A 26,264-nucleotide genomic window follows, 5' to 3' on the forward strand; every position below is an offset into this window, starting at 1 on the left:
TGGAGGCACATCAAAGGATTTGATATTTCAGGTCGAATGTTCCAGGCTAAGAATGTATGTGAAGGAGGAAAGGTGTGTGATAAGGACTCACGGAGTACTGTTTCATCACTGTTGTCAATGAGTCCAGAGGACTAATGAAGGACAGTGCGGGATGTCCAGCCAGGAGGCCTGGAAGAAGTATTCGCACCGAAGGGGTTCTCATGACTCGGTGCAGAATGCCTTGAGCTAGAAATGAGCAGGCAGTTGGTGATGGCAAGATACAATACACCTCATATACTGGACGTATGAGGTTAAAGCACAGAAACAACGGCTTAAGCCCGAAAGTGTATTACCAAACATCGGGCCAGAGTTGTGCGCTGACTTCTGGAAAGAAATACAGGAGCGATGCCTAGCTGACAGTGTGGTGAGAAATGAATATGGAACAGCTTCTAGCATGTCCAGATCGATCTTTATCGCAACTCAAAAACAGCCTTTATGTGTGAGCATAGATTTCTTTTGATGTTGGTTGGCCATCAGTCATGACTACACTTATTCTAACATCATTGTTTTGCCGTCTCAACAACAGAAAAAGACATTTACTTATGTGGAAGTCACTGAATCTATGAGTGGTGATGTGCTAATAAACATCTCATCACCAGCCTTCTGGCGGGGGGGGGGAGGGGTTTAAGGAGTATGGGGAGGTGAGCTACTTTCTAGCATTTGCTGCTTTCTGAGGTATAAATAGTTTCATCATGCCCAATTTCTATCCCACAGGTACAATAGATGTAAATAACCTCCAAAGCATAGAAAATAGTAAAATGACAAAATGATTAGGAAGTGATGAGTGTTTCATTATCTTTGTTTATAATATGAATAATTTGATTGTCAGTTTACAATTTTTCCTTTTTAGTAATGTCTGGTTTTTAACAACCGGCTCACAAAATTCCTAAAAATTTAACAACTAGCTCTTGAGAGACAATATGAGAGGCTCCAACACACCATTGCCAATGAGCGAAAGAACATCAGAGCGTCTTTAGGGAAAGATAAAAAGAGAAAGGAAGAGCAGTGAAATATTTTTTTATTTATGAAAAAAAATATGGAGAAATGTGGGTTTAGGTCCTTCTCCATTCAAGTGAATACTTAACTGTAGAATGATAATGCTGGTTTGTGGATCAATGATTTTTGTCCCATAAGCTTGGGGAATGTTTCATGTTAGATCTCATTTGCTGTGTATTCACAATGTACGTTTAAACATTACATAGTAAAGAACCCTTTTATACCTAGTGTTCCCCAACTTTTTTGACTGGTAGAATCATTTTTTCCCCACAGAGTACTTAATATTTCATGGAAAATAGATTGAAAAAACACTGCCTTGTGGGTATGCTTAAGTATCCCGTCTCTCAACGTTTGTTATTGATGACTTCAATCAGACAATTTATGGCATGTCAGTCCAATCTGTGGATATACTAAATCAGTGATTCTCAAATTTGACTACCTATCAGATTCACCTGGAAGCTTGTTTGCCTATTTTATTTAAAATTTAAAATATGACCCCCTTTGGGAAAAAAATGGAAAACATGACTATATGAATAGTCTAGGATATTGAATAGGATATTGAATGAGATAATGTATTGATACATAGATCAAAGCTGGGTCAAGGAAGGAAGCTTTAAGGAAGCTAGGGTGATTATTGTAGAGAAGAGAACGTTTGGGAGACATAGTTATATTCCAATATCCAGATGACCTTCATATTCATGTTAAAGATGTCCCAGATGGGAGAACCTGGGTCTATAGAATAAAGTTGCCATGAAGTGCATTTCTTTACAATATAGGGGTGAATTACTTAGTGGGTATAGCTGTCTAAAATCAGAATAGATCTTAGTTCTTGATTAATTGGACATTTTTAAGCAAAGGCTGAACGAACACTGGAGGGCCTGTTGAATAGGGAGTTCATCCATTGTGAGGATTGAACTAGTTAATCCCTAAAGTTCCTTCCCGTGTTGGGTCCATACGTTTCTGTTATTTGGGCATAAAGCACATACTAGTGTCATAGCTAAGCTCAAATGCCACCTAAAAAGTAGGCAGCACAGAAGTAGACTTATACTTCAAACAAACAGGCCATTTGGATAATAGTTTGTCAACATTGCAGAGCATTTATGACCATCTAATAAGCAATACTGAAAATAGATTTCAGAGATAATGTTTAATTTCACAGAGTTTGCATCTCATATCGAAGAGATATTCAGCTATATATCTATAGACTATCTCCAACAAAAGCATAAAACAACATTTTCGGTTGCAATTTACAAACTCAAGGTTAGTGACATGAGTTTACTCATGAAGATCTTTTTTTCATCTTTAAATATTCACACTATTAAGAGACGAAAAGAAACTATTTCTCTGTTTTATGGTTGAACCATGAATTAAATCATATCTGTGAACACAGCTATAGTGGACTGCAACTTTTCCTTCAATGTGGAAAACCTATAACATAGATTTTATCATCAGGCTCTTATACCAGCAGTAGAGTGGACTTTTAAAGGACTTTTTAAATTCAGTTTATTCTTTCCCTTAATATATACTGATTATAGACAATTTGGAGAAACATGAATGTCAAAGAAGAAAAAAAAAATTGCCAGTTTGCCGCTGCCTCGAGACATTTCTGGTGAACACCTTAGTACATTTCCTTCCTGTCTTTTTCAGCTCTATGTATTTTGTGTATGTTTGTTGTACAAATGTGATCATATTGTATCTGTATTTTGTATCCTGTTCCTAAAGCATAAGCAACTTCCTCTGGTTTTACAAACATTTGGCTACATAATAATCCTCCTGGTGGCTTCACTATTGTTATTTTTGAACACCTGCTAGTGTAGGATATTTTCATGATTTGATAGTGCATACTATACCTTGAACATTGTGGCCTGAATTGTCAATACCGTCTAGACTATGCAGGGTTTTGGAAAACTGCCTTGTAGGCCAAATTTGTAGATATTAAGGACGTACGTAAAAAGCTGACATCTGCTTATAATTTTCCCTATAAAGCCTTTGAGCATATTCCGTGTTAGAAAGCATGGCTGTAAGTAGTTTGTCAAAATTTTAAATTGTATCACTCTCCTTTTACCCTTGAGTTCATGGTCCTTCCTAGATACCTCTAATTTTTTTTTTTTTTTTTTTTTGAGAGAAAGAGAGAAAGGGGGAGGGGCAGAGAGATAATCTCCTTTTTCAAATTTTTTTTAAGTTATTTACTTTTAGAGTGAGAGAGCATTCGAGGGCATGCCAGCAGGGGAGGGGCAGAGACAGAGGGAGAAAGAGAATCCCAGGCAGGCTCTGCACAGCGTTCGCGTGGAGCCCACTGTGGGGCTCAAACCCACAAACTGTGAGACCATGACCTGACTCGAAATCAAGAGCCGGATGCTTAACCAACTGAGCCACCCAGGTGTCCCTAGACACCCCTAATTCTAACTGCCTAGAGGAGAGAAGCATCTGAACTTCTCATTTAGTGTGGAGGAGACTTTGTATTCATCTTAACTCCAAGGAAACACACAACTTTCAAGTGATTCTCCCCTCGTTCTATAAAATTCTTTAAAAAGCCAGCTTGCAAGATCCCATTAGCTCCATTCTTTGTTGAGATTGTGGGTGTCCTTAGTACCTCTCAGCTTAGATTTGAAACAAAACACCTCCGAGACTCATAGATTCTCCGGGACCTTACCAGGAAGAGCTTTCCTCTTGGTGTTCCTAGGCTGAACTCAGTTTTGCAGGGAACTATTATTTTGTGCATCTTACACACGGTTAGGTCTTGAAGTTCTGGCGAGGGGCTTACATGAAAAAATGTTTACATGAATGTGTATGGATCATGTGGATGAGGGAATGATGTCCTATGGGATTCTCTTGGATGATATGTATTCAGGGACAAAGGACCAGTTCGAAGTAGTTGGGATGAATCTATCTATAAACAACTTACATATTTAACCAACCATGCTTAACAGATATAGATCCGAATGACCAAGATAATGTGTAAAATGCCTTTTATTTCCTGGGTCAGGAAGGGTGAGTGAAAACATTCACGACATAGTAAGCTTTTTTTTTTTTTAATTTTTTTTTAAACGTTTATTTATTTTTGAGACAGAGAGAGACAGAGCATGAACGGGGGAGGGTCACAGAGAGAGGGAGACACAGAATCTGAAACAGGCTCCAGGCTCTGAGCTGTCAGCACAGAGCCCGATGCGGGGCTCGAACTCACGGACTGCGAGATCATGACCTGAGCCGAAGTCGGATGCTTAACCGACCAAGCCACCCAGGCACCCCACGACATAGTAAGCTTTAAGGAGGCGACACTTCAGTGGTTTCCTTCCCAAGCCAGGGAGATTTATTCATTCATTGGTTAATCCAATAAATTAGGTGGTTGGTGATATGGAGATGAATAAGACATATTTCCTACCTCAAAGAACTCAGTCTAGGAACAGACACATATTTAGATAATTTTAACATGATCTCGTAAGAGAGAAGTACATTCGATTTTATGAAACTATTTCAGAAGGTAGGGGATGAGGGAACATATCAGAGAAAGCTTTCTGAAGGCAGTTACATCTGAATTGGTTTTTATTTTTTTTTTTATTTTTTTTTTTTCAACGTTTATTTATTTTTGGGACAGAGAGAGACAGAGCATGAACGGGGGAGGGGCAGAGAGAGAGGGAGACACAGAATCGGAAACAGGCTCCAGGCTCTGAGCCATCAGCCCAGAGCCCGACGCGGGGCTCGAACTCACGGACCGCGAGATCGTGACCTGGCTGAAGTCGGACGCTTAACCGACTGCGCCACCCAGGCGCCCCGTGAATTGGTTTTTAAAGAATCAGAAAGAGTTTTGCTGGCTGAGGAAGGAAAGAGAGATGGGTAAGTGGGACTGTTGAGGCAGGGGGGTGGTGAGTAGATGGTGACATTCCAGGGGAAAACTAGCGTCATCCTAGATATGAAGAAGACATGGAATCAAGACTTATGTTCTGCCAGTGCTTATTTGAAGCGCTTATTAGACATGTGTAGAAATGTCAAGCAGGCAGGTAGAAGTGTGTGTCTGCAGTTTCAGGGTGGGGACAGCGCTGGAGATGTAGATTTGGCAGGGACTGGTATATACATGGTATTTATACCTATAAATACTCGATGAAGTTGCCTGGGACAGAGAAGCATATGCAGGGCAGAGACCAGGAAGACATATCGTCCTAACATTTAGAGGCTGGCCTGGGAGAAGGAGCTAGCACCCTGAAAGGGGTGTATAGAGAGACTGGAGGTAAACCAATCCTGTAACACACAAAAAAGGGTCTCAAAAAAGCATGGGATGGTTAGTGGTTTCAAATGCTGCTGGGAAGCAGAGAAAGAGAAAACCAAAGTGAACCATTGGAAGATCATTAGTGACCTTGATGCCTTTTCATGAAATGGTAGGGACAGAGCCCTACTACAGTAGCAACCCTTGTCTTTGGGCTAATAGGTATTTGGGCCTCTCTTCCCAAGAGCCATTCATTCAGAAGAAAGGGAGGCAGCTTGTGGCCTGCTGAAATTACTGCTTAGGGTCACTGATCCTTGATTACTGGACCCATCTCAGCTTGTCCCAAGATTCCATACAATGTTCTTAGAACAGTACCCAGCACATAGTGCTATATGAACTTGTTGTAATTATCTCAGTTTCTAGGCAAGCCTTACTGGCTTCCCAGAAGAACAGATCATTTATGTAGACCAAATCATTTTTCAGGAAGTGTGAATATACCAATCTTACACGTGACAAAAACTGAAGAAAATGGCTTATGTATAGGGGTTCCAATCCTCTGGTTTATTGGTCTAGTCCCTCATTCTCTCTTTGTCTCTCCTTCTTAGTTCTGATTGAGGCTCACTGGAGAGCCTAGGATTAAATTATTAAACAAGGGCAGAGAACGTAAAAAGGAAAACAAGTAATAAAAGGCAGATGCAGAGAAATGCATTTACAAAATCAGCCAAAATAGAAGTACATACAGCACAGTGCATTAAAGTTTTGTACCTGTTTGTACAGGTAGCTGAAAGATGAAAATACAGGGTGGATTTTTAGTTTGGGTTTGTTCTTTGGTTAAGTGAGAAATACTAACATAGCAATGGAGGAATAATAATACAATGGTACAGCTTTTTTGAGTGGAGACATTTTGAGACTTATTTTACAACTGAACTGTTCTGGAAATCAAGAACAAGGTAGAAAGTGGAGATAATGGAGAGAAGGTGTAAATAATTATAAACTTCCCCTTGGTCTCTCAATGCCTGACCACTCCTTTCAGCCTTAAGGTCAAATTCTGGATATTTTTACAGATATTTTTCACGTGGAAAGTAGAGATCTGTCTCCTAGGAGCATCGTGGGGATTAAGGGAGATCTGCAAAGTGTCCAGTTTATAGTGAGTGCATCATTAATGCATCTTTCAGTGACGTACATATACATCTCCTTTTGGCTGATGACAAGTGTTTCCTGGTCGTTTTCCTTATACCTCTTAACTATTGAAGATGCTTTCAATACAAATCTAATAATAACAGCAGCAAACATTTATCACGTATTCTAAATCATTTAATCTTAGAAACAATCCTATGAGGTAGGATTGTTACCCACATCTCATCACGGCCGGCCTCACCATTTGGCAGCCTGGCTTCGGGGCCCAGTTCTTTCCTCAACCACCGCTTCCACTTTTTCGGCAGGACAGACCTGGGCCGCTTTTTTCGGCCATGTTCTGCTACTAGCAAACTCAGTTTTCTGTTCGGAAAACACTGAACCGCTTTCAGTCGCCAAGGGCTCTTGCCTCAGTTGCCGGGGCCCATCAGAAGGTAATTTATTTCACCCAGATGGAACCAGCCCAGCTGCGTCTTTCCCAGACCCAGGAACTGTTCCCCTGGCCGAGCCGCAAGTCTGCACACACACCCCCCCCCCCAACCCCGGTCTTTCATTTCATCGGCCATAGTGTCACTATTTTGAGTAGAAACACAGTATGCTCAAAGACACAGGATCCCGCGAATCCACCGCGAGCGAGCACGGTAACCGCACGGCTGAGCCCGCCCGGGAATCCATGCACATGACGCGAGGGTTTGGGACACTGATGTGCGCGGGACCGTGGACTGGGCCAGGGACAGAGGGCAGGACGAGCGCGGCAAGACACCAGACGAGCAGCTCGCGCACCAGGGCGCGGCGAAGGCCAGGCCGCCCCGGCTCAGCGCGGGGCGGAGAAGGAAGGGGCGGGAGCCAGGAGCCGGGCCGGCCGCTTCCCGCCCCGCCCCCTCTGGTCTCCGCCCCGGCCCTCGCCCCGCCCCGCCCCGCCCCTCGGGCCCGGCCCGGCCGCTCCGCCCCTGGGTGACGTCACTGGCCAGGCCAGCCGGCGCCATTTTGAAAGTAGAGTCGCCTGCCCCTGCCGCCGCCGCCGCCGTCCCTGTCGTAGCTGCCGCCGCCACTGCTGGAGAAGGAGAGAGAGCGGGGAAGCCCCAGAGTGAAATCCACCATCCTCCTGACTGGTCTGCCCGCCCCTCCTTCCTTCTTCCCCGACCCCCGCCCTCTCCCCCCACAGGTGCCATCCGCCGCCATCCGCCCTCCCTACCCCCCCATCCCCAGGTGAGGGGGGTGAGTTCAGGAAGCGGCGACCCCGAGGAACCCAGCAGGGTCACCATTTGCAGCGCAACATGGCAGGTAAAGGAGAAATCACCCTCGTCCACTGACAAGGCACCGCTTCCTTCCTCCTCCCTCCATCACCCCCTAGCGACCGTCTGTGCCTCGCGTAGAGCCACGGGGCGCCCCTCGGATTTCAGGGAATTGGTCAAGTTGGGTGGGGTGGGGGTGGGGAGGGTTTGTTGAGGCGAGGGGCGGCAGTGATACCTAAATGGCTTTTTAAATGAGGGCTGGAACCTGGGCATGGGTGGGGGTGGGGTGTGTGCTGGCGAGCCGAGGGGTAAGGCGTGGGTGGGGCGGGGTGGGGGCGAGTGCAGATTTGTTCCTACTCCTTTGGACCCGGTGTAACCTCTGCTCCCCCCACCGTCTCCTCCCCGTCCTCCCCCCCCCCCCGAGCTTTTTATACGGATCTTTCTCCATATAATTCCAATTTTTTTTTTTCCTGCTGCAAGCCTTCTTGGGTGTTTATACTAACGTATTTTGTACTGAGAGGGAAGAGTGCCTTACAAGTTAAAATACAATGGGGACCTATGTGTATTTTTTCCCCACTGTGGATACATGTATTTTTGAGACCATGAACCTTTATTTTTTGTCTCGAACCAGCTCCCTTTCGTTTCTTACCCTTCGTGTCCAAAGAGTGCAAGGCCTTGTTAATCCACCAAGTTGCATGAAAAATGTGATTTAAACTTTCCGTTTTGTATGTTAGTTTTTGTGCAGATGTCCTTTTCCCAAAAGGGTTTCGTGGAGTTAGTTAAAATAGTTGTGGAGTTCAGCGATATAAATAGCTAAGGGGATTGATTTAGGTAAAAGCTTGGGAGGGGGGGTGGGAAAGATGCATGGAGAAAACCGGCTTGGAATATTTAGCAAGGAATGATGGTGAAGGAAGGAAAAGGTGATTGCTTTGAGGATTATCTTTATACATTTTGATGTTGCTGAGTATCTTCCTGCTTCTACTAGAACCAATTCTAGTTCTTGATTCAATTTCTTCCTTCATAGAGCCAGGGCATTTCCTTCTTAGTGCTTGGAAGTGAAATAGAAACATTGAGGAACTAAACCAATTCTCCATGCGTTTTCTAATATTTAGATAATCTTTAAATAATCAAACCTTTAAAAAAGTTAGCATGTTGGATTGACTTAGGGTTTGCTGTAAACAAGTTGCTCCTTTGGCCTTGTCGAGTAAGTGAAATTAAAATTGTTTTGCACAAGATGATGACAAACGAGCAAAATTGTTTGCAAGGTCCTTTGGACTCTGAGGGATAAGGTGGAGGGAGGCAAGACAAGCTTCCTCTGACAGGCTCTTGAGCATTTATTTCGGTTTCTTTTCCTGTCTGGAGCCCGTGATGTGCTGGTAATGAAATGCAAAGAAATGGGTGGTGAGTGTTGTGTTTGCTGTGTGTGTGCTCTGGTGATTGGGTTCACACGAATCATTACTCCTCACCCGGGCAGTAATGTTTCTGAAGTTTTCTCTTCGTTCCGTGTTTTATGGTAGCTTAACCTTATTAACCCTTCTGTAGGCTTAAAGGAAAACTGTCTAATTGGTGGTATTTACTTTTCTCTGGTAGGTCTTGCGTGACTGTAAGGCTTTCACTGTCTTTGAGGGGAAGGGAAAATGGAAGTTTTGAACACATGTGCAATGTTAATGGGAGTACATGGCCTTTAGATTATCTCATACCTGGGATCTCTCTGTCTCTCCTTAAATGCAGTGCCAGCTATTGGAGACTAACCTTCCGAATTAATGCTCTGGGCTGGTGGTTGTATGTGTGGGCAGTACTAGGCTATTAGTATCATGCCAACCATGGATACCATCTCTGTGTTTACGAGAGTAAACATGAACAGAACTGAGTTTTAATTGGTATGTTTTCTTTTTCCAGGAGCTGGAGGAGGGAATGATATTCAGTGGTGTTTTTCTCAGGTGAAAGGAGCAGTAGATGATGACGTAGCAGAAGGTAAGAAAGCATTTAATAATGCAAAGTTTGAATATGGAATCTCCAAAATCTTGATTACTGAAGGATTTCTTTGCAGCTGAGTCTGTTCCAGGTTAAGAACATACTGTGTTTATTGCATAAGCAATGGAGGAACAGTTTTAAAGTCATCTTTCTGGAAAATAGTCTTCAGGTTTTTTTTTTATTAATACCTTGTATCATTATTTTTTATTTCTATTCAATGAAAGGAGCACTGGATGATGATGTATTTAAAACCGTCACAAGAAAAATCTAAGGCTTGTATCATAAAGGTTTCCTGGCTGTATACATTTCTCATACAAATAAACGGTGATGCATTTTCATGTTTGTAAATCATTTTTAGATAATTGTGTTGAAATACGTATCAGCATTTAGCTCGGAAACATTTTTCAAAAATGAATATCTTTTTTGAAGGAAGATTTTTAGTTTTGTTTTGTTTTTTAACTTGTGTACTTTGAGAGGGTGATGTTGGTTGACATTCTGTGAAGAAATGCTGACTCAAATGATACATTTTATTGTCTTGTAAGGATTAATTTAGGTGGATAAGAAAACAGCAGTGTTGTGGATATATAGCATGGCCTCCTGGGAGCTTATTCTGGTGCAGTTTGATCGGTTGAAGTATTTAAGTCTTCTCCCAAATTTCTTAGTGTATTTCAAAAGCTTAACATTTTGAAACGTTAGGGTTTTGCACTCATTTGAGGTGGTCTTAGGTGCTGGAGGCATTATTTCCCATAAAGTATTTGTGTTATTTCATTGTTCAGAAATATTATTTAAAGTTTGAATTTTAATGGTATCCTGTCTTGAATTACAGTAGGAATTTTTGAACAAAATTCAAATGAATTAAAATGTACTTTTAATTAAAAAAAAAAAATGCCTATGGGCACCTGGGTGGCTCATTTAAGCGTCCGACTCTTGGTTTTGGCTCAGGTTGTGATCTCACAGTTTGTGTGATGGAGCCCTGTGTTGGGGCTCTGCGCTGAGAGCATGGAGCCTGCTTGGGATCCCGCCCCTTTCATGCTCACACACACACTCTGTCACTCTCAAAATAAATAAACTTAAAAAAATTTGTCTAGTGAAAGTTTATAAATCATCTTTCTCGAAACAGTATTGTCCTATTAAGATTCTGTTTCTCACCTGCTGCCTACAGTGCAGTTTGTTTTGAGGATTTCTTTGATGATAGGATGATGACTTTGTATTGAGCCAGTGAAGGGTTTGGATTTGCACGTGCCCATGTCTTTCTCAAAGAAGTGTCTGATCAGTTTGGTGGGTCCTTTGGGGAGCCAACTGGTATCCATTATATTTGTGATACTTTACAGAGCCCTGTCACATTTCTCATGAGTCCTCATCTGTTTTTCAGATGAGAAATTAGACGCTTTAGTTAAGAGAGTTACTGATGGTCACACAAATGGTACAAATCAAGGTTTTCTGGTGAAGCCTATGGTGTTTGACTTGAGAGATCCTAAGTTCAAGGGAGGAGCCATATGTGACTCATTTCGTGATTCCATTACCTGTTGAATAGTAGGCACTCGGATATTGGACCATTCATTCTGTGCTGTTGTGTAATATGCACCAAGTTATGAGAGTGGTGTATACTAGAAAACTTCTTTTGTTGATTGCCATTGATTTTTGTATGAAAGATCTGTTGGGGGGCTTCCTAAATGTTGAGCACTGGGGCTGCGAGGTGTCTGGAGCTTGCAGTTTACTTGTTAAATGGTAGGCAGAAAGACTACATGAGTTTTATTTAATTAGAAGAAATTGATGGTTCCAAACTTAACCTAACTGAATCAAATGATAGTTTGTGATATGTATCATGGGATCGGTTGTAATTCTCCTCCTAATGCTTAGGAGCTGTATTTTGCTATTGATTCATCGAATAATTTTCTTTTGAGGTTGTTAAATAATACTTTAACATACAACCCCATCATCTTACCATGTTGAGGCTTAGTATGTACATTTTAATAAAAATATGACTTACTCTAGCACGTATGTGTATGCTAGTGTATTAAGCATAACAAGCACCCAGTTTTCAAATGATACTCCGTCAATTTGGGGATTTTTGCATACGGCAGCTTACATGTCATAGTGTATCATGTTTATGTTACTAAGGGAAGATTTGCTTTTCCAAAATAAGATTAATATGTTTTCTCCTTTGGTTTATTTATTTATTTATTTATTTTTTTAATTTTTTTTTTTCAACGTTTATTTATTTTTGGGACAGAGAGAGACAGAGCATGAACGGGGGAGGGGCAGAGAGAGAGGGAGACACAGAATCGGAAACAGGCTCCAGGCTCTGAGCCGTCAGCACAGAGCCCGACGCGGGGCTCGAACTCACGGACCGCGAGATCGTGACCTGGCTGAAGTCGGACGCTTAACCGACTGCGCCACCCAGGCGCCCCTCTCCTTTGGTTTAGACTGTAATCTGTAAACAGGTTACATCTAGCTAAATCTTTAGTTCAGCTTGCCTGTTTTCTGTTAATGATGCATTGGAAGTTCTTTACCATCAAAAGCTCCAAATTGTCTTTCCTCCTACGTGCAGTTAGCTGTCATGGCATACCATTTTTACTTCTGTAATGCTTTAATCTTCTTTCCATACCCACTTTCAGCTTAGTTCAGGTTCTCAGTATCTTTCTTTTCAGGTTGCAGTAACTTCCTAAATTTCCTAAACTTCCTAAAATTTCCTGCTTCTCGTCCTTCGTTTTGCTTCTCAGTTGATCTTAAATGCTATCCCAGTTTTATGTTCCTCAGAAATCTTCAGTGCTCACTGCATCTGCAGGGTTACATTCAAATATTTCAGCCTGGAGTACCAGACCTGTCACCAGTATGACCCCTATTTCTCTCAGTTCATTGCTGATACAGTTCATGATCCAGCTCAGTGGATGCTGTTCTTCAAAAAAATTTTGTGTGCTCTTACTCTATCTAGGGTCTTTGTTTTTGCTCTTCCCACCTTGGAATGCCTGACACTCCTCCCATACTTCATCGCTTATCAGAATCCTTCAAGTCACATTTGTAACTCTTTTACTTCTCTTCCTTTTTTGGGAATATTTTTTACAGTCTTTCTTTATAGCACTTTGTATTTATAATTTACCCTAAACCTCTTCGGTTATACTGTAAGCTTAGTGCAGGACTAATGCATCTTTGTGCTCTGTGCAGAACGTCCTATACAAACTTCTGTGCTTAGAACGATGCCTGGCACACAGTAGGTGTTGAGTATTTGTTGAATGAGGGAATGTGAGTGTTAGGAGGCTTTGAAGGGGAAAGAGATGGGGTGAAAAGATGATTGAGACATACTTCTGGAAATCGTAGAGGTATTTACTCAGCAGGCTTTGTAACTGGATTGATGTTCTACAGCTGTGTAATGGAAAGAAGTCAGGAGACCTTGGGCTTTTATCCTGGTGACAAACTAGTGTATGTCACTTGGGATAAGTGCTTCTCTGGGTTCCAGTAAGCTTAGCCTTAAGGTGACAGGACTGGATTACATGATTTCTGTTGTTCTTTATACTGTAGTCTAGTTAATTCTGAAAGATGTTTTAGAAAAGAAGCAGCTCAACATTATTACTGCGAAGTTAAATTGTGTGAGACGTTGGGCTCTTTGGGGGGCCTTAATTTAGAAAGAAGTCTCTACTTAATCAAGGCTTAGAATTTTTCATTATGTACGTTGCAGAACTAAGAATTTTAATGTTTGACCAGATACTTAGACCTTTGGCCCACGTAGACACTTTTTGGGATACTTCTTCTGTGCGTAGGTCTTTTTGGGCACTTTAAGTGGTTTACCTTTGGTGTAGCTTCTTGTCAGAGAGAAGGGTGAGGTACTAAAATCTCTTATCATTCAGATGGTCTCCTGTCCTGCAGTTTTCATTTTAATCTTTGTGGTAGTAGTAGTAACATTTTATCATCTATACTTGAAAATTTTCCTTCACTGACAACTTTCTCTCATGAGACTATAGGTAACATAGACACCAGTTCTAGGCTACATAGTTCGAATGCTACTCAGTCCTTTACTAGCTATGTAATCTTGGGCAAGGTAACTCACTTCTTTGTGCCTGTTTTCCTCTCTCTAAAATGAAGATCACAGTAAAATCTGTCTTAGGCTGTTGTTTTGTTGATTAAATGAGTTAATATCCAAAAAACAGAAACCTGGCCCATAGTAAGCGTGTTATAAAGGATTTAGCTGTTATTATTTGAACACTTACAGTAAGTAAGGAAGAGTTGGAGAATGTGAAAACTAGGGAATTGTCCTTAAAGGTTACTAAGAATTTCTCCTCAGCCAAAGTGAAGAGATTTATACATATTCTTTGGTTCCACTAATATAAAGCTCAAAAAACATTCAGCACTAAACCATAGCCTTAGAGACACATATTAAACTGGTAAAACTTTGAAGAATAGCTACAAAATAATTGCTGTAAAAGCCAGTATGTGGTGGTTACCTTTAAGTGATGGACGGGAGTCGTTCTTGAAAGGGTCTGGGGGGGCCTCATGGAGACAGTGTCTTGACCTGGGTGGTGATTGTACTGACTGATTATCCTGGTCATTTTTCTGTTGATTTGTGATTTGTGTGTGTTTGTTAGCTTTCACCCAAAAAGGTGTATGTTTTGTGTGTGTGTGTGTGTGTGTGTGTGTGTGTGTGTGTGTGTTTTTAAATCAATACTGTACTCTAAAAAGGGTTTAGAGTGAACACTGGCCATCCCCACTTCACCCACTCCCTAATCCTCCCTCGTCCTTCTGAAGGCAATTAAATTGAACTCCTCTAGTTGTATTCCTTAGTGCTTAATTTTTGTGAATAAAATGATATTTCTCTTTCTCATCAGTTTTAGACATTTCCAGTTGACTTTCTAGTAGATGAAGATTAAGCTGTTGTCATTATCACCCCCATACCCCAACGTTATAGCACATATTATGGGTTAAGAAGTCAGTGCTCACAGGGGCACCTGGGTGGCTCAGTCGGTTGAGAGTCCAACTTCAGCCCAGGTCATGATTTTGCGGCTCCTGGGTTCCAGCCCCACGTCTGGCTCTGTGCTGACAGCTTGGAGCCTGGAGCCTGCTTGGGATTCTGTGCCTGCCTCTGTCTCTCTGCCCCTCTTCTGCTCATGCTCTGCCTGTCTCACTCTCAAAAGTAAACATTAAAAAAAAAAAGAAGTCAGTGCTCACATTGTTATGACCGTTCAGATATATATTGAACCCCCATCACCTGGCATCATCAACCTATGGCTCATGCTGTCCTATGTATACATCACTTGATCCATTCCTAGTCCTCTGTATTTAGTAATAGAAACACTGATTGTATTTTTAAAATCTGGTTAAACAAATTAGAAAAACCAAGATCATCATTTAAAGTGAAACAGTAAGGAATTTTTTCCTAATTTTTTTTTTGCAGTAGCAATACCTGGTAATCTGTTATTTGCTTAAATTTTACTTGTGGAAATATTAAACATTCAAATACATGTGGATAATCTGAAGTCTGTAATTTTTGGTTAAAAATATGGGACTATTGGCGCCTGGGTGGCGCAGTCGGTTAAGCGTCCGACTTCAGCCAGGTCACGATCTCGCGGTCCGTGAGTTCGAGCCCCGCGTCGGGCTCTGGGCTGATGGCTCAGAGCCTGGAGCCTGTTTCTGATTCTGTGTCTCCCTCTCTCTCTGCCCCTCCCCCGTTCATGCTCTGTCTCTCTCTGTCCCAAAAATAAATAAACGTTGAAAAAAAAATTAAAAAAAAAAAAAAATATGGGACTATTGTTAACCATTCAAGATGGTTATTTTAATTTAATGTAAATTTTCATTATTTAATAGTTAACGTTGTTAACTATTAAATAGTAATTTTAAATATACATCATTTTAATGCGAGTATAATTTTCCTCATTTCCGTATTTGACATTCTTAATTTTTTATAGGAAATTGTTTTAGGATATGAGTTTATTACACGATGCCTGTTTTTATGAAACTTGGATCCACAGGCATAGCATCTTTTCAACGCTTGGCTTCCTGTTTACTTTTGGTAGGACTTAGACTTACAGACTGGTTCTTGGGGGAAAAAATTCAATAGTAGAGCCTAAATATTCCCCAAATAAAGATATAACTAAAATTGTGAAAAACAATTTTTGAGATACCACATGAAATTTAATGTTTTTAAATCCATTCCATATATCTAATGCTACATACAGTGTAAACAATTTAAGATCATTTGTGTTCTGGGTTTCTTAGAGTAGTTTGCATATTAGATTTAGGCACTAAGGCCATTAGTAGGAAAAAATAGTAGAACCCTGATATGTGTGGATTTCAAAATAGTGGCACATAAGCTATATTCCAAAACCTAATGACCCGTAGGAAAGGCCTTATTTAACATTCTTGTATCACATGTGATACTCCTCCTTGCCCTTAACACACATTACTACTGATAGAAGTCTTGTGTCATGCAGTAAATCACTTAGCGTAAATTTGCCCATTAAATAATGTGAATGATTGTATTTATCTAGCATTAGGCAGTATCCTTGTTTTTTGTTTTGTTTTGTTTTTAATTTTTGGGGGGTGGGGTGGTGGCGGGCAGAGAAAGAGGTAGACAGAGGATCTGAAGCAGGCTCTGAGCTGACAGCAGAGAGCCCAGTATGGGGCTGGAACTTGTAAACTGTGAGATCATGACCTGAGCTGAACTTAAGGTATGTTCTGATACTCTTAGTGAACTAAATTTTAAAATTCTAGAAATCGTGGAATAAGCAGCATGATGAGAGGTTGTTTGAAGCAAAGAATTTGTTATTAAGTCAGTAAAAAGATTCCCATATATTATGTATTTGCACATCCGTATTTTCTTAGTTGAGTTGCAAGAGGAAAGATAAGCTATATTTTAAGTTTCTTTTGTCGTTAATAGGAAAATTGAATGGTTGGACATAGATGTTTTATTTATTTTTTATTTTGTTATTTCTTTGCAAAAGTTTATTAGAATGTAAGATTAGAAAGGAAGAATAGTAGGAAAGCTCTCTTTACAGAGAGGGGACATTTGGAAGTGAGTGCCCTGGACATAGATGTTTTAGCTAATCTCCTCAACTATAATCTCTTTACCTTAGGTGATAATGGAAAATACAATTTAGTAACCAAGGGTCCACAAGTGCCTTTTTAGTAGTAGTAAAGAGAAAGTCTTGGTGATACTTAAATTACATTTCTTATAAATAATTGAATTTGATTATTATCACTACATAATCAGCATGAGGAAGAGATGGCCTGGTCATCTTAATCACAGCGGTCAGCATTTATTGGGCGCTTAACTATGTGCCAAGTACTATGTTAGCTGCTTTATATATTTCATTAATCTTCACCAAAACTGAAATAAGTAGATGTTGTTTTTCCAGATTATAGATGAGGAAACTAGGCTAGGAAGATTAATTGTGTATCCTTGAGCAGGTGATGGAACTGGGATTCTTAACTTCAAATTTAATTTCCCTTCTAATGTCCATAATGTAATTTTTTAATTTAAAAGCTTGCTATTTCTCTTAGTTTAAATGAGGGTGTTTTGAGGTTGTTGGAATGTGACTTGTTTAACAGAGTTGTTTGTAATGTCCAGTAGACGTTGTTTTGAAGTAATTAAATCCAATTTGGAGATTTTCTGGATTTTCTAATGGAATTTTTAAGCTAGGATGTTCTATAAGTGGGCTATAAGGGCTTTTTAAATCTTCTGAGGTCGTATGTCACATATTGTGTATACTTGTACATATGTGCATTTTTCTGATCAGAGAGGTCCACGCCATTGTCAAAGCAGCTATTTTAGAGTGTGGTCTGATGACTTCTCAACTCTTTCAGAAGGTCTGTGAAGTGGAAACTATTTTCATAATAATATGATGCTTGCCTTTTTGACTGTGTTGACATTTGCAGCAGTGGTACAAAAGCAATGTGGGTAAATCTGCTGGTGCCTTGGCGTAATCAAGGCCGTGACACCAAATGGTACCAGTAGTCATGGTGATCTTCACCATGTACCAGTAGTTTAAAAATGCCAGTTTTACATATGAATGTCTTTGATGATGCAGTAAAAACTAATTTTATTAAATCTGACTCTTGAGTACATGTCTGTTAAACATTCTTTGTGACGAAATGAAAGGTACACCAAAGCACTTCTACTGCAGACCAGAGCACAGCGGTTGTCTGGAGGAAAAGCATTGGTGCAGTCACTTGGGTTTTAAGGTGAACTAGCTGCTGCTTTCATGGAACATTATTTTTGTTAGAAATAACTATGGACAAATAAGTGATGATTATTCAGACTTGGATATTCGGCAGAAATTTTCTCAAATGGACAGTGAATTTGTTGCCTCAGTGGACAGTATCTGTTGCCCATGATAAAATTTGAGCTTTCAAGCACAAATGAGAATATTGGAAGACATGTATCTGCCATCCTGAGTTGGATAACTTCCCAATACTCAAAGAATTTTCAGATAAGATCAGTAGTAATATTAGTGACTGCAATTTTTTGATGTTATGTAATGAAAGGTGTCAACATTTGGAAGCTCTGTATAACTCTGAATCAGTGTTTTGCAAATATCCAATGCTTGTGAGGTTAAAAAATGATGCATGAGTAAAAATGCAAGACACAGCATTGGATTTTAATGGAACAGACAGCTGATATGGTTTCAGATTCCACAAACCTTTAAGAAACTACTGCTTGTCCAGTTTTAGTGTAGTATCAAAGGGATAACCATAATTACCTGAAAAGCCTATTAAAATACTCCTTTTTCAACCACGTACTTGAATGAACGTGGATTTTCTTCATACATCTAACACAACACACTGTGGTGTGTTGAATGCAGAAACAATCAAGAGACAACAGGCATCTTCTGTTAAGCCAGATTTGCAGCAGTGTAAAAACAGTGCCATTCTTCTCACTAATTTTTCGGGGAGCAGGGGAAGTAAAATCTTTTTTTTTTTTTGTTAATGTGTAGGGCTTATTAATATTTTTAAATTGATAAATATTTTAAAATTTGAAAGGCCTTTGGGGACCCTCAGATTTCAATTGTAAGGAAATCCTGCCACCCAGAAGTACCTGACAGTTGTTGGTTTAGTCTGTTAGTAGATTTCACTGTATTGATGCTTTAAGAGAGTCTCACAGACCACTAGGTAAGTAATCAGAGTAATATGCTGCTTTTGTGCATGAATGTCCAAAGCTTTCCCATAAAAGCTTTCTTGTGACTTGATATTGTTTCAGCCTACTCCCTTGCTGTTCTTTGGATACCAAATTAGATCTGCTTAAGCTCTTTCAATCTGGTGATCTTGGTGAAGGAAGGATACCTTTAGGACTTTAAAATTATCTATTTTTAAACTTAATCTCCCTTACAAAGATTACATACTAGTGCATGTTTGCCAAAATACTTCAGCTTTAAAGGTTTTTGAGGTCTTTTCCCACTATCTGTTCAGGTCCTGTTAACATTAATACTTAATGAAGGATTACTGAGTTCCTCAGAACCTGGCATGGTGCCATTTCTGGGTTGCTGCCTGGTTATTAGAAATGAGTTGGTGCCCTTGGCATTGTGTTTTATTCTGAGCCCAACATGTAGGAGTTTGGTGTATTGTTTTTTCTTGGAAGAAAGGCATAAAATTGCCTTGGTAACTTTCTACTTTACTAACTCTATTACTAAAGAGAGGGAACGGTGTTTTCTTTAAATTTTACTTGAAAGCACAACATAAGTCTATTTTAAAATAGATGCTGAATTTCTCATTCTAAGAATTCAGTATCAACTCTTGATTGCTTAGTATTTTCAGTACTTTTGTGGTTCTTTTTCTACCCTTTAAAGAACATCTGTCAAAGAACTTTAGGACTTTTAAAACTAGCTACACCAGTTTCTCTTCCATGTTCAAATGCTGGGTTTATTAAAAAGGAAAACTAATTTTTTATAATATATTTTTTAGTTAATATTAGCAGTAGTTGATTGAAATGTCATCTAGGTCTTTGCCAATGTCATATGTAGAATTCTTGGCAAATCATGATTGAATGCTTTTCTATAAGCCACTATACCAGGAGTTGTAGTTTTGTAATTTTAGTTTCTTTTGGTTGACTTCTTTGGAGAAAACTGGGATTTTCTCTTCTGAAATCTTTGAATAATATCTTTTATACAGTTCGGGGGTGGGGGTTCATGGACCAATGACTGTGTTTAAGAACCTTTGCTTTAATTCAAGTTTTGCCTATGGTTATATGCCTACTGAAATTTGGAGGAGTTGAGGATATTTTATATGGAAATGATAACTTTTAGACTGTTAAGAGGGTATTCTTTCTTAGGAATCCTTTCAGTGCTTACTGTTTCTTCTATGATAACAGAGGGATGACTCTTCTCTAAGGTACTGGACTTGACAACTTTAGTGTGTTTCCATCTTAATTTCCTTGTTTTTTAATCAAAAATTTGTCTCTATAACCATGGGTAAAACTGTTAGAGGACTATATTGAGTTTTGAACCAGCTGCTTGTTCTATACTTCATTCAGAAGGAATCTAAATTCTTCATTAGCCTGTATTAAGAGAGATACCAAAGTAGATAAAAGGGATTGGTAAGAAATATTTTTAAATTTTCTAAAGATACGGAAAAATTTTAACTTATAGAACCTGACATTGTAGAGCTTTAGGTCTCCTTTGTGTGAAAGTGGAACCTTTTCGTCTCCTTTTTTCCAGCTTACCACAAAGTAAGAGTTCTGTGGGTCTGGAATAGATGTGTTTCTAAGATAACTTAAGGGGAATAGTTAGTACATTTTTATTGACTCGTTGATTGGGAAGGCTCTATTGCAAGAGAGAAAGGCTATTGTAGGCAATAAATAATTCCTTATCTAGGGATGCAACATGCAAAAATGGTTATAGGAACTGGTAGGCTTTTCCCCCTTAACATAAAAGGAGAATTAATTTTTTTCTAGCAGCAGAACCAATTCTTCAAACGGAATATTTTTTAGCCTATAAAATAAAAAGCTACTTTTAATTTTAATGCATTTTTATTGTTAAAAATACATAACAAAAACCACATAACAAAGCTTACCTTACTAACGATTTTTAAACATACACTTGAGTAGTGTTAACAATTCACATCATTGTGAAACTCTCTAGATCTTTTTCATCTTGCAAAACTGAAACTGGACCTGTTAACACTTCCCTATTCTCCTGTCTGCCCCTGGTATCCACCATTTTACTTTCTGTTTCTATGAATTTGACTACCTTAGATAACCTACAAATGAATCCTAAGACAAAAAAGTATTTGTCTTTTTGTGACTGGCTTAACTTCATGTCCTCAGAGTTCATCCATGTTGTAGCACGTGACAAGATTTCCTTCCTTTCTAAGGTTTAATAATATTCCATTGTATGTAAATACCACATTTTGTTTATCCATTCATACCTTGATGGACATTTAGGTTGCTTCCACCTCTTAGCTAGTGTGTGCTTTTTTTATAGATGTCTTTTTATACATGGCTCGGGTTCTGTGGGAAGGAACAACAGAAATACTTTCTTTAAAATTGTTTTTTATGTTTGTTTCTGAGACAGAGCATGAGTGGGGGAGGGGTAGACAAGAGAGGGAGACAGAGAATCCGAAACAGGCTCCAGGCTCTGAGCTGTCAGCACAGAGCCCTATGCAGGGCTCGGACTCACAAACCTTGAGATCATGGCCTGAGCCGAAGTCAGTCGCTCAACTGACCGAGCCACCCAGGCGCTCCAGAAATACTTTCTTTAAATGATTGGGGGTTGGGGTTGTAGACCAGGAATGATCAAGATTGTATTTTTTACAACAACCTTTGAGGTAGACACTGCCATTTTGTACACAAGGACACTGAAGCTCAGAGTTGAGCGTCGTTAATTTAAGATTGAGTCAGTAAAACTGTTCTGCTTTTTAGGCTTCCATGTTTCTTCTGTGTGGTTCAGTTTTTAAAAATAACTATTTGATTACAAATTTAAATCTTTTGTTCTCACAGGGAAAGGGTAGAGAGCTAAGGTGAGACCTTAGTTAGTATCCACAAGTGAACAAGAATATGTAATATTGAGTGCCCAGTGCTGTAGAGAATGTGTAGGAAATAGAACAGATCCTTCACTTCAGGTGTATTAGGAGGGTCAGAATTATTAAAATAAGCCTTTTCCATAACTTTGTGGCTTTTGGTATTTATTATTAACCTGTTGACATTACTGGGAGATCCTTTGCAAATCCTATGTAAAAAATTTACAGGTAATGTTGGGATGTAAGAAATTATTTTCCCTTTTCTAAGTTGGCACTGTTTTTAAAGTTTATTTTTGAGAGAGAGACAGCACGTGAGCGCACATGCAGGCCAGCAGGGGGAGGGGCAAGGGGAGGGCGGGAGAAGCAGGCTTCAGGCTCCAACCTTGTTAGCACAGAGGCCAACGCAGGGCTTGGACTCAAAAACCGTGAGATCATGACCTGAGTTGAGTCGGACACTGAGCCACCCAGGCACCCCTCAGTTGACATGCTTTTTGACGTTGAGATAGTGATGTAGTACAAATACTTAGTTGTTCTTGGAATTAAATGAAAGAATCATCTTTATCTCAAGTCTAAGACATAAATATGTCTTTCAGTGATTTCAAATAGCTGTGAATCGAATTTACTCATGAGTATCTTTGAAGATCTCTCCAAGTTAAATGTCCATGGTAGTGTATAAGCCTTTTCTTTCTTCCGTCTTTCCTGTGTGTTTCAAGACCTTCATTTTAACAGTTTGGCCATTCCTTAAGACGTTAAACATAGATTTAACCATAGAACCCAGTAATTCTGTTCCTAGGTATATACTTAAGAGAATTGAAAACATGTGTGCACAAAAACTTTTACATCAATGTTTATAGCAACGTTAGTCATAATAGCAGAAAAGTGGAAACAAACCAAATGTCGATCTACTGACTATGCATAAAGCAAAGGTGGTGTATCTATACAATGGAGTATTATGCAGCCATAGAAAGGAACGAAATGCTGTTAGGTGCTGCAGCTTGGATGAACTTTGAAAACATTATGCTAAGATGAAGAAGTTGGTCACAAAAGACTACATATTATATGATTCTATTTGTATGAAATATCCAGAAGAGGCAAATCTATAGAGATAGAAAGTAGATGAGTGGTTGGTAGGGCTGGTGGATGATGTGACTGCCAGTGGGTACAGCGTTTCTCTAAGGGGGTAATGAAAATGTTCTGAAATTAGATAGTGATGATGGTTGCACAGTTTTGTAAATAGAGTAAAAGAGCTGAATTGTGCACTGAATCTGACAAATGAATAATAGTAAATAAACTTTTTAGTTTACGTATACAAATGGTAAATCCAAACAGTGCAAGAGATACAGAGTGAAAGTATGTCTCCCTCTTAACCCCCTTCTCCCAGGTTCTGTGTCTCTAGAGATACTGTCAAAATTTTTTATGTGTTTCAGAAGTGTTTCGCAGTTGCAAATTGTTAACTTTAACAGAGCATGTTCATCATTTCAGATTTGAAAGTGGGAAAATACGTTCCAGAAATCCATGATATGCAAGGTTTATAGGCCTTGTCTTAGGATCAAAAAAATTGCCAGGTAGCTACCATTTTCTTTTAACTGTCCTATGAGGTTTCTGTAGCTTCAGACTGAAGAGTTGCTGAGAAGATTGTACATATTTGGGATGTGCATCTAGATGTGCAATTAGTAGATTTTAAAGCTGAGTAAAATTTGTGAAATAACAATGTCTAATAATAAAGTAATAATGTCTCACATATCCAAATCTTTAAAAATAACAATGGGGGGGGCACCTGGGTGGCTTAGTCGGTTGAGCGCTAACTTTGACCCAGGTCATGATCTCATGGTTTGTGAGTTTGAGCCCCATGTTGGGATCTGTGCTGACAGCTCAGAGCCTGGAGCCTGCCTCAGGTTCTGTGTCTCCCTCTCTGTCTCTGCCCCTCTGCTTCTCATACTCTGTCTCTCTCTCTCTCTCAAAAATAAGATAAACACTAAAAAAAATTTTTTTTTTAAATAACAATTTGGGTTCATTGATACCTGAAGTCTGTGTCTTATCCCTCATTAAATTAGACCTTGAGTATTTTTCCATCTAGATCTTACCGTTCCTAATGATGTCTGTAGTGACTAGGTCGTTTTTTGGTGATTATTTAATTAGGACTAAACTTAGACATTAGTAGGCTAGATCCTAAAGACCAAATGTGTCTTTTTTTCCCCCCCTCCTTATGTGTCTTTTTGACTATTTGGTAAATACATTAGCTCCTTGTTATGTCTACCATCTCTAATTCTCAACCAGATTTCTTGGAAATTTTGTTAACATTGTACAAATGCCAAAATGTGACAGTTTTTACACTGCTCAGTTTGGTGAGAATACAGTTTCATTAAATTCTTGTTATGTGGTAATTTATTAACATTAATAAGTATTTTTATTTAAGGAAAAATAATTCTCTGAATGTAAACATAAACTGTCTGATGTATTTTAAATAAGCGCTCGAGAAACTTAGCTAACTGCCTATCACTGTTGTTTTGCATGCATTATCATTTAATCTTCTCAGCCAGCCTCTGAGGATAGGTATTTTTATTTTATAGATGAGGAAATCAAGGATTAGACAAAGTAACTTGATCAAGGCCACAGTGGTAAGTGGGGAAGCCAGTGGTTGAGCCTTGGTTCTTCTCACTTTAGAACTACCATAAAGTAAACAAAAAAAATAATAAGATCACACATAATCTCACCATTTTTAGATAACATCTCAACATTTTGGTGTAGATCTGTCCTTTTACTGCTGTGAATATATATACATTTTAAAAACTTGTTTTACATGTGTAGTTTTGTATAATGCTTTTTTTCTATTTAACATCTAGAAAGATAAATGGCTCTTGTACTTAATTTGGGCATTTTAGTTTTCTACAGTTTTTGCTGTTGTAAATTTATGATGAACATCTTTGTGAGAATCTTAATACTTTAGGGGATGTTTCTAGAAATGGAGCTGCCGGTCAAAAGATACGACCTTTTTATGGCTTATGTAATGTGTTACCAAATTGCCTTAGAAAGTTGGTGTTGGGGGCGCCTGGGTGGCGCAGTCGGTTAAGGGTCCGACTTCAGCCAGGTCACGATCTCGCGGTCCGGGAGTTCGAGCCCCGCGTCAGGCTCTGGGCTGATGGCTCAGAGCCTGGAGCCTGTTTCCGATTCTGTGTCTCCCTCTCTCTCTGCCCCTCCCCCGTTCATGCTCTGTCTCTCTCTGTCCCAAAAATAAATAAACGTTGAAAAAAAAAATTAAAAAAAAAATAAATAAATAAAAAGTGATATCGGGCATCTTTAAAAAAAAAAAAGAAAGTTGGTGTTGGTTTTCTCTTCCTCCAGCAGTGAATAGGAGTACCCATTTCCTAACCTGTTGACAACGTCTAGCACAGTAATACCATTCAATAAAATCTTTCCACTTATTTGTTTGAGCATGTTTAACTATGTAGGTTCTGTTCATGTCCTTTATTGTTCTTTGGGGGTACTTTTCGTATTGATTTGTAATAGGTAAACTTTCCCCCCACCCCGCCCCCACCTTCCATCATCATAGCTAGTGAAAGTTGTATGGAAGCTCAAAGAAGTAATTTGGGTCTAGAGTAGATGGGAAAGTCTTTTCTAAATGAAGTGGTTTTTTGTTCTTGCCAGGCAATGGAAGGCAGAGGGTAAGAAAAAAACATTTGAGAACTATTACTTGTTAGTTTTCTTATCTGCAAATGGGGATGATTAGTAGTACTGGCTTTGTTATTCGGAGGATTAAATGTATAGGAGTGCTTAGTTTTGGCATATGCTTACTGCTTGGAAAATTTAGTTGATGCAGTTATTTATTGCATGATTAACAGAAATAACACATTAAAAATTAATGGAGTAAATGCCTATTCAAGCCCACAAATCAAGATAAACTAGTTGTTTTTGAGATTTGGGGCAGGTTGTACAGGCACTTTCAGTAAGTATATGTTGCATTAATGAATACAGCTTTAGCTTGGTTGAGTTAGGAGTTTGGGGAATCCAAAGACAGAAGTAGGAAGATTAGTTTTATCGGAATTTGGGTTAGGCAGGGGTCTGGCACTTTGACTATTTGAGAAATTTAAAATAGAAGTTCAAGCTCATTCTTTAGGGGTTTTTGTTTTTTTTTGTTCCATTTTCCTGTTGTTCTCAAGTCTCTCCATTGTTTTTTTTTTTTTTTCTTTCTTTCCTGTGATTGGATACTCTACTTGAGGGGTGGGGTTTTGAACGCACTAGAGCCAAAGCAGCCTTCGCTGCTGGTTTCATTTTCCTCTAGCAGGTAAGAAATGGGAGTTTGGGAGCACCTGAAAGTGTGATCTCAGGAAAATCCCATTAAAAGTGTTGACTCTTAACTGCTGAGGCTCTTAAAAAAAAGCCCTTTCTTCCGCCTCTCTTTGGCGATGTTCTCTATTTCTGTCGTGTTATATGATGATCTGAATTCTTTACCAGACCTTGAGCAGACTGATGAGTAGGTGTAGAGCCCATAAAAATTTTTACAGGAGTCTGAAGAGAAAACATTTTATTGTACCGGTGAACACCCTTATTTCTCTCTTTGATTCCTTATGTAGAAGTTGTGCTGTGTTTTATTTTGTCAAAAGGATTTTATTAGCAGATACTAGTACTTCTCAAGCTTTCTGTGCTTATGGATTTCCCCGAAATCTTGTTAAAATGCAGATTATGATTCTGCATGTACATCTGGGGTGGAGCCTGTGATTTTTCATTTCTCACCCACTCCAGTGAGG

General features: G+C 39.4%; 1 protein-coding gene across 2 annotated transcripts in view; it reads left to right on the top strand.

Annotated features, from left to right (window-relative positions):
- The first annotated feature begins 7,368 nt into the window (after positions 1-7,368).
- The window catches only part of PPP2R2A (protein phosphatase 2 regulatory subunit Balpha), an 86,677-nt gene continuing 67,781 nt past the window's right edge, over positions 7,369-26,264 (top strand). Inside the window, exons 1-2 of one of the 2 annotated variants that reach the window (XM_047092422.1) lie at positions 7,369-7,654; positions 9,505-9,579. In XM_047092422.1, the coding sequence (XP_046948378.1) occupies positions 7,648-7,654; positions 9,505-9,579 (82 nt within the window). In that variant the 5' untranslated portion in view covers positions 7,369-7,647. Of the gene's footprint in view, positions 7,655-9,504; positions 9,580-26,264 lie in introns of those variants that run through there. The other variant, XM_047092423.1, reaches the window with a different exon arrangement.

The sequence above is a fragment of the Lynx rufus genome, unplaced genomic scaffold (genome assembly GCF_022079265.1).
Source record: "Lynx rufus isolate CCGP_SWC_20201006 ecotype Redwood Valley unplaced genomic scaffold, mLynRuf1.p SCAF_3, whole genome shotgun sequence".
In the NCBI taxonomy this organism is placed as follows: Eukaryota; Metazoa; Chordata; class Mammalia; order Carnivora; family Felidae; genus Lynx; species Lynx rufus.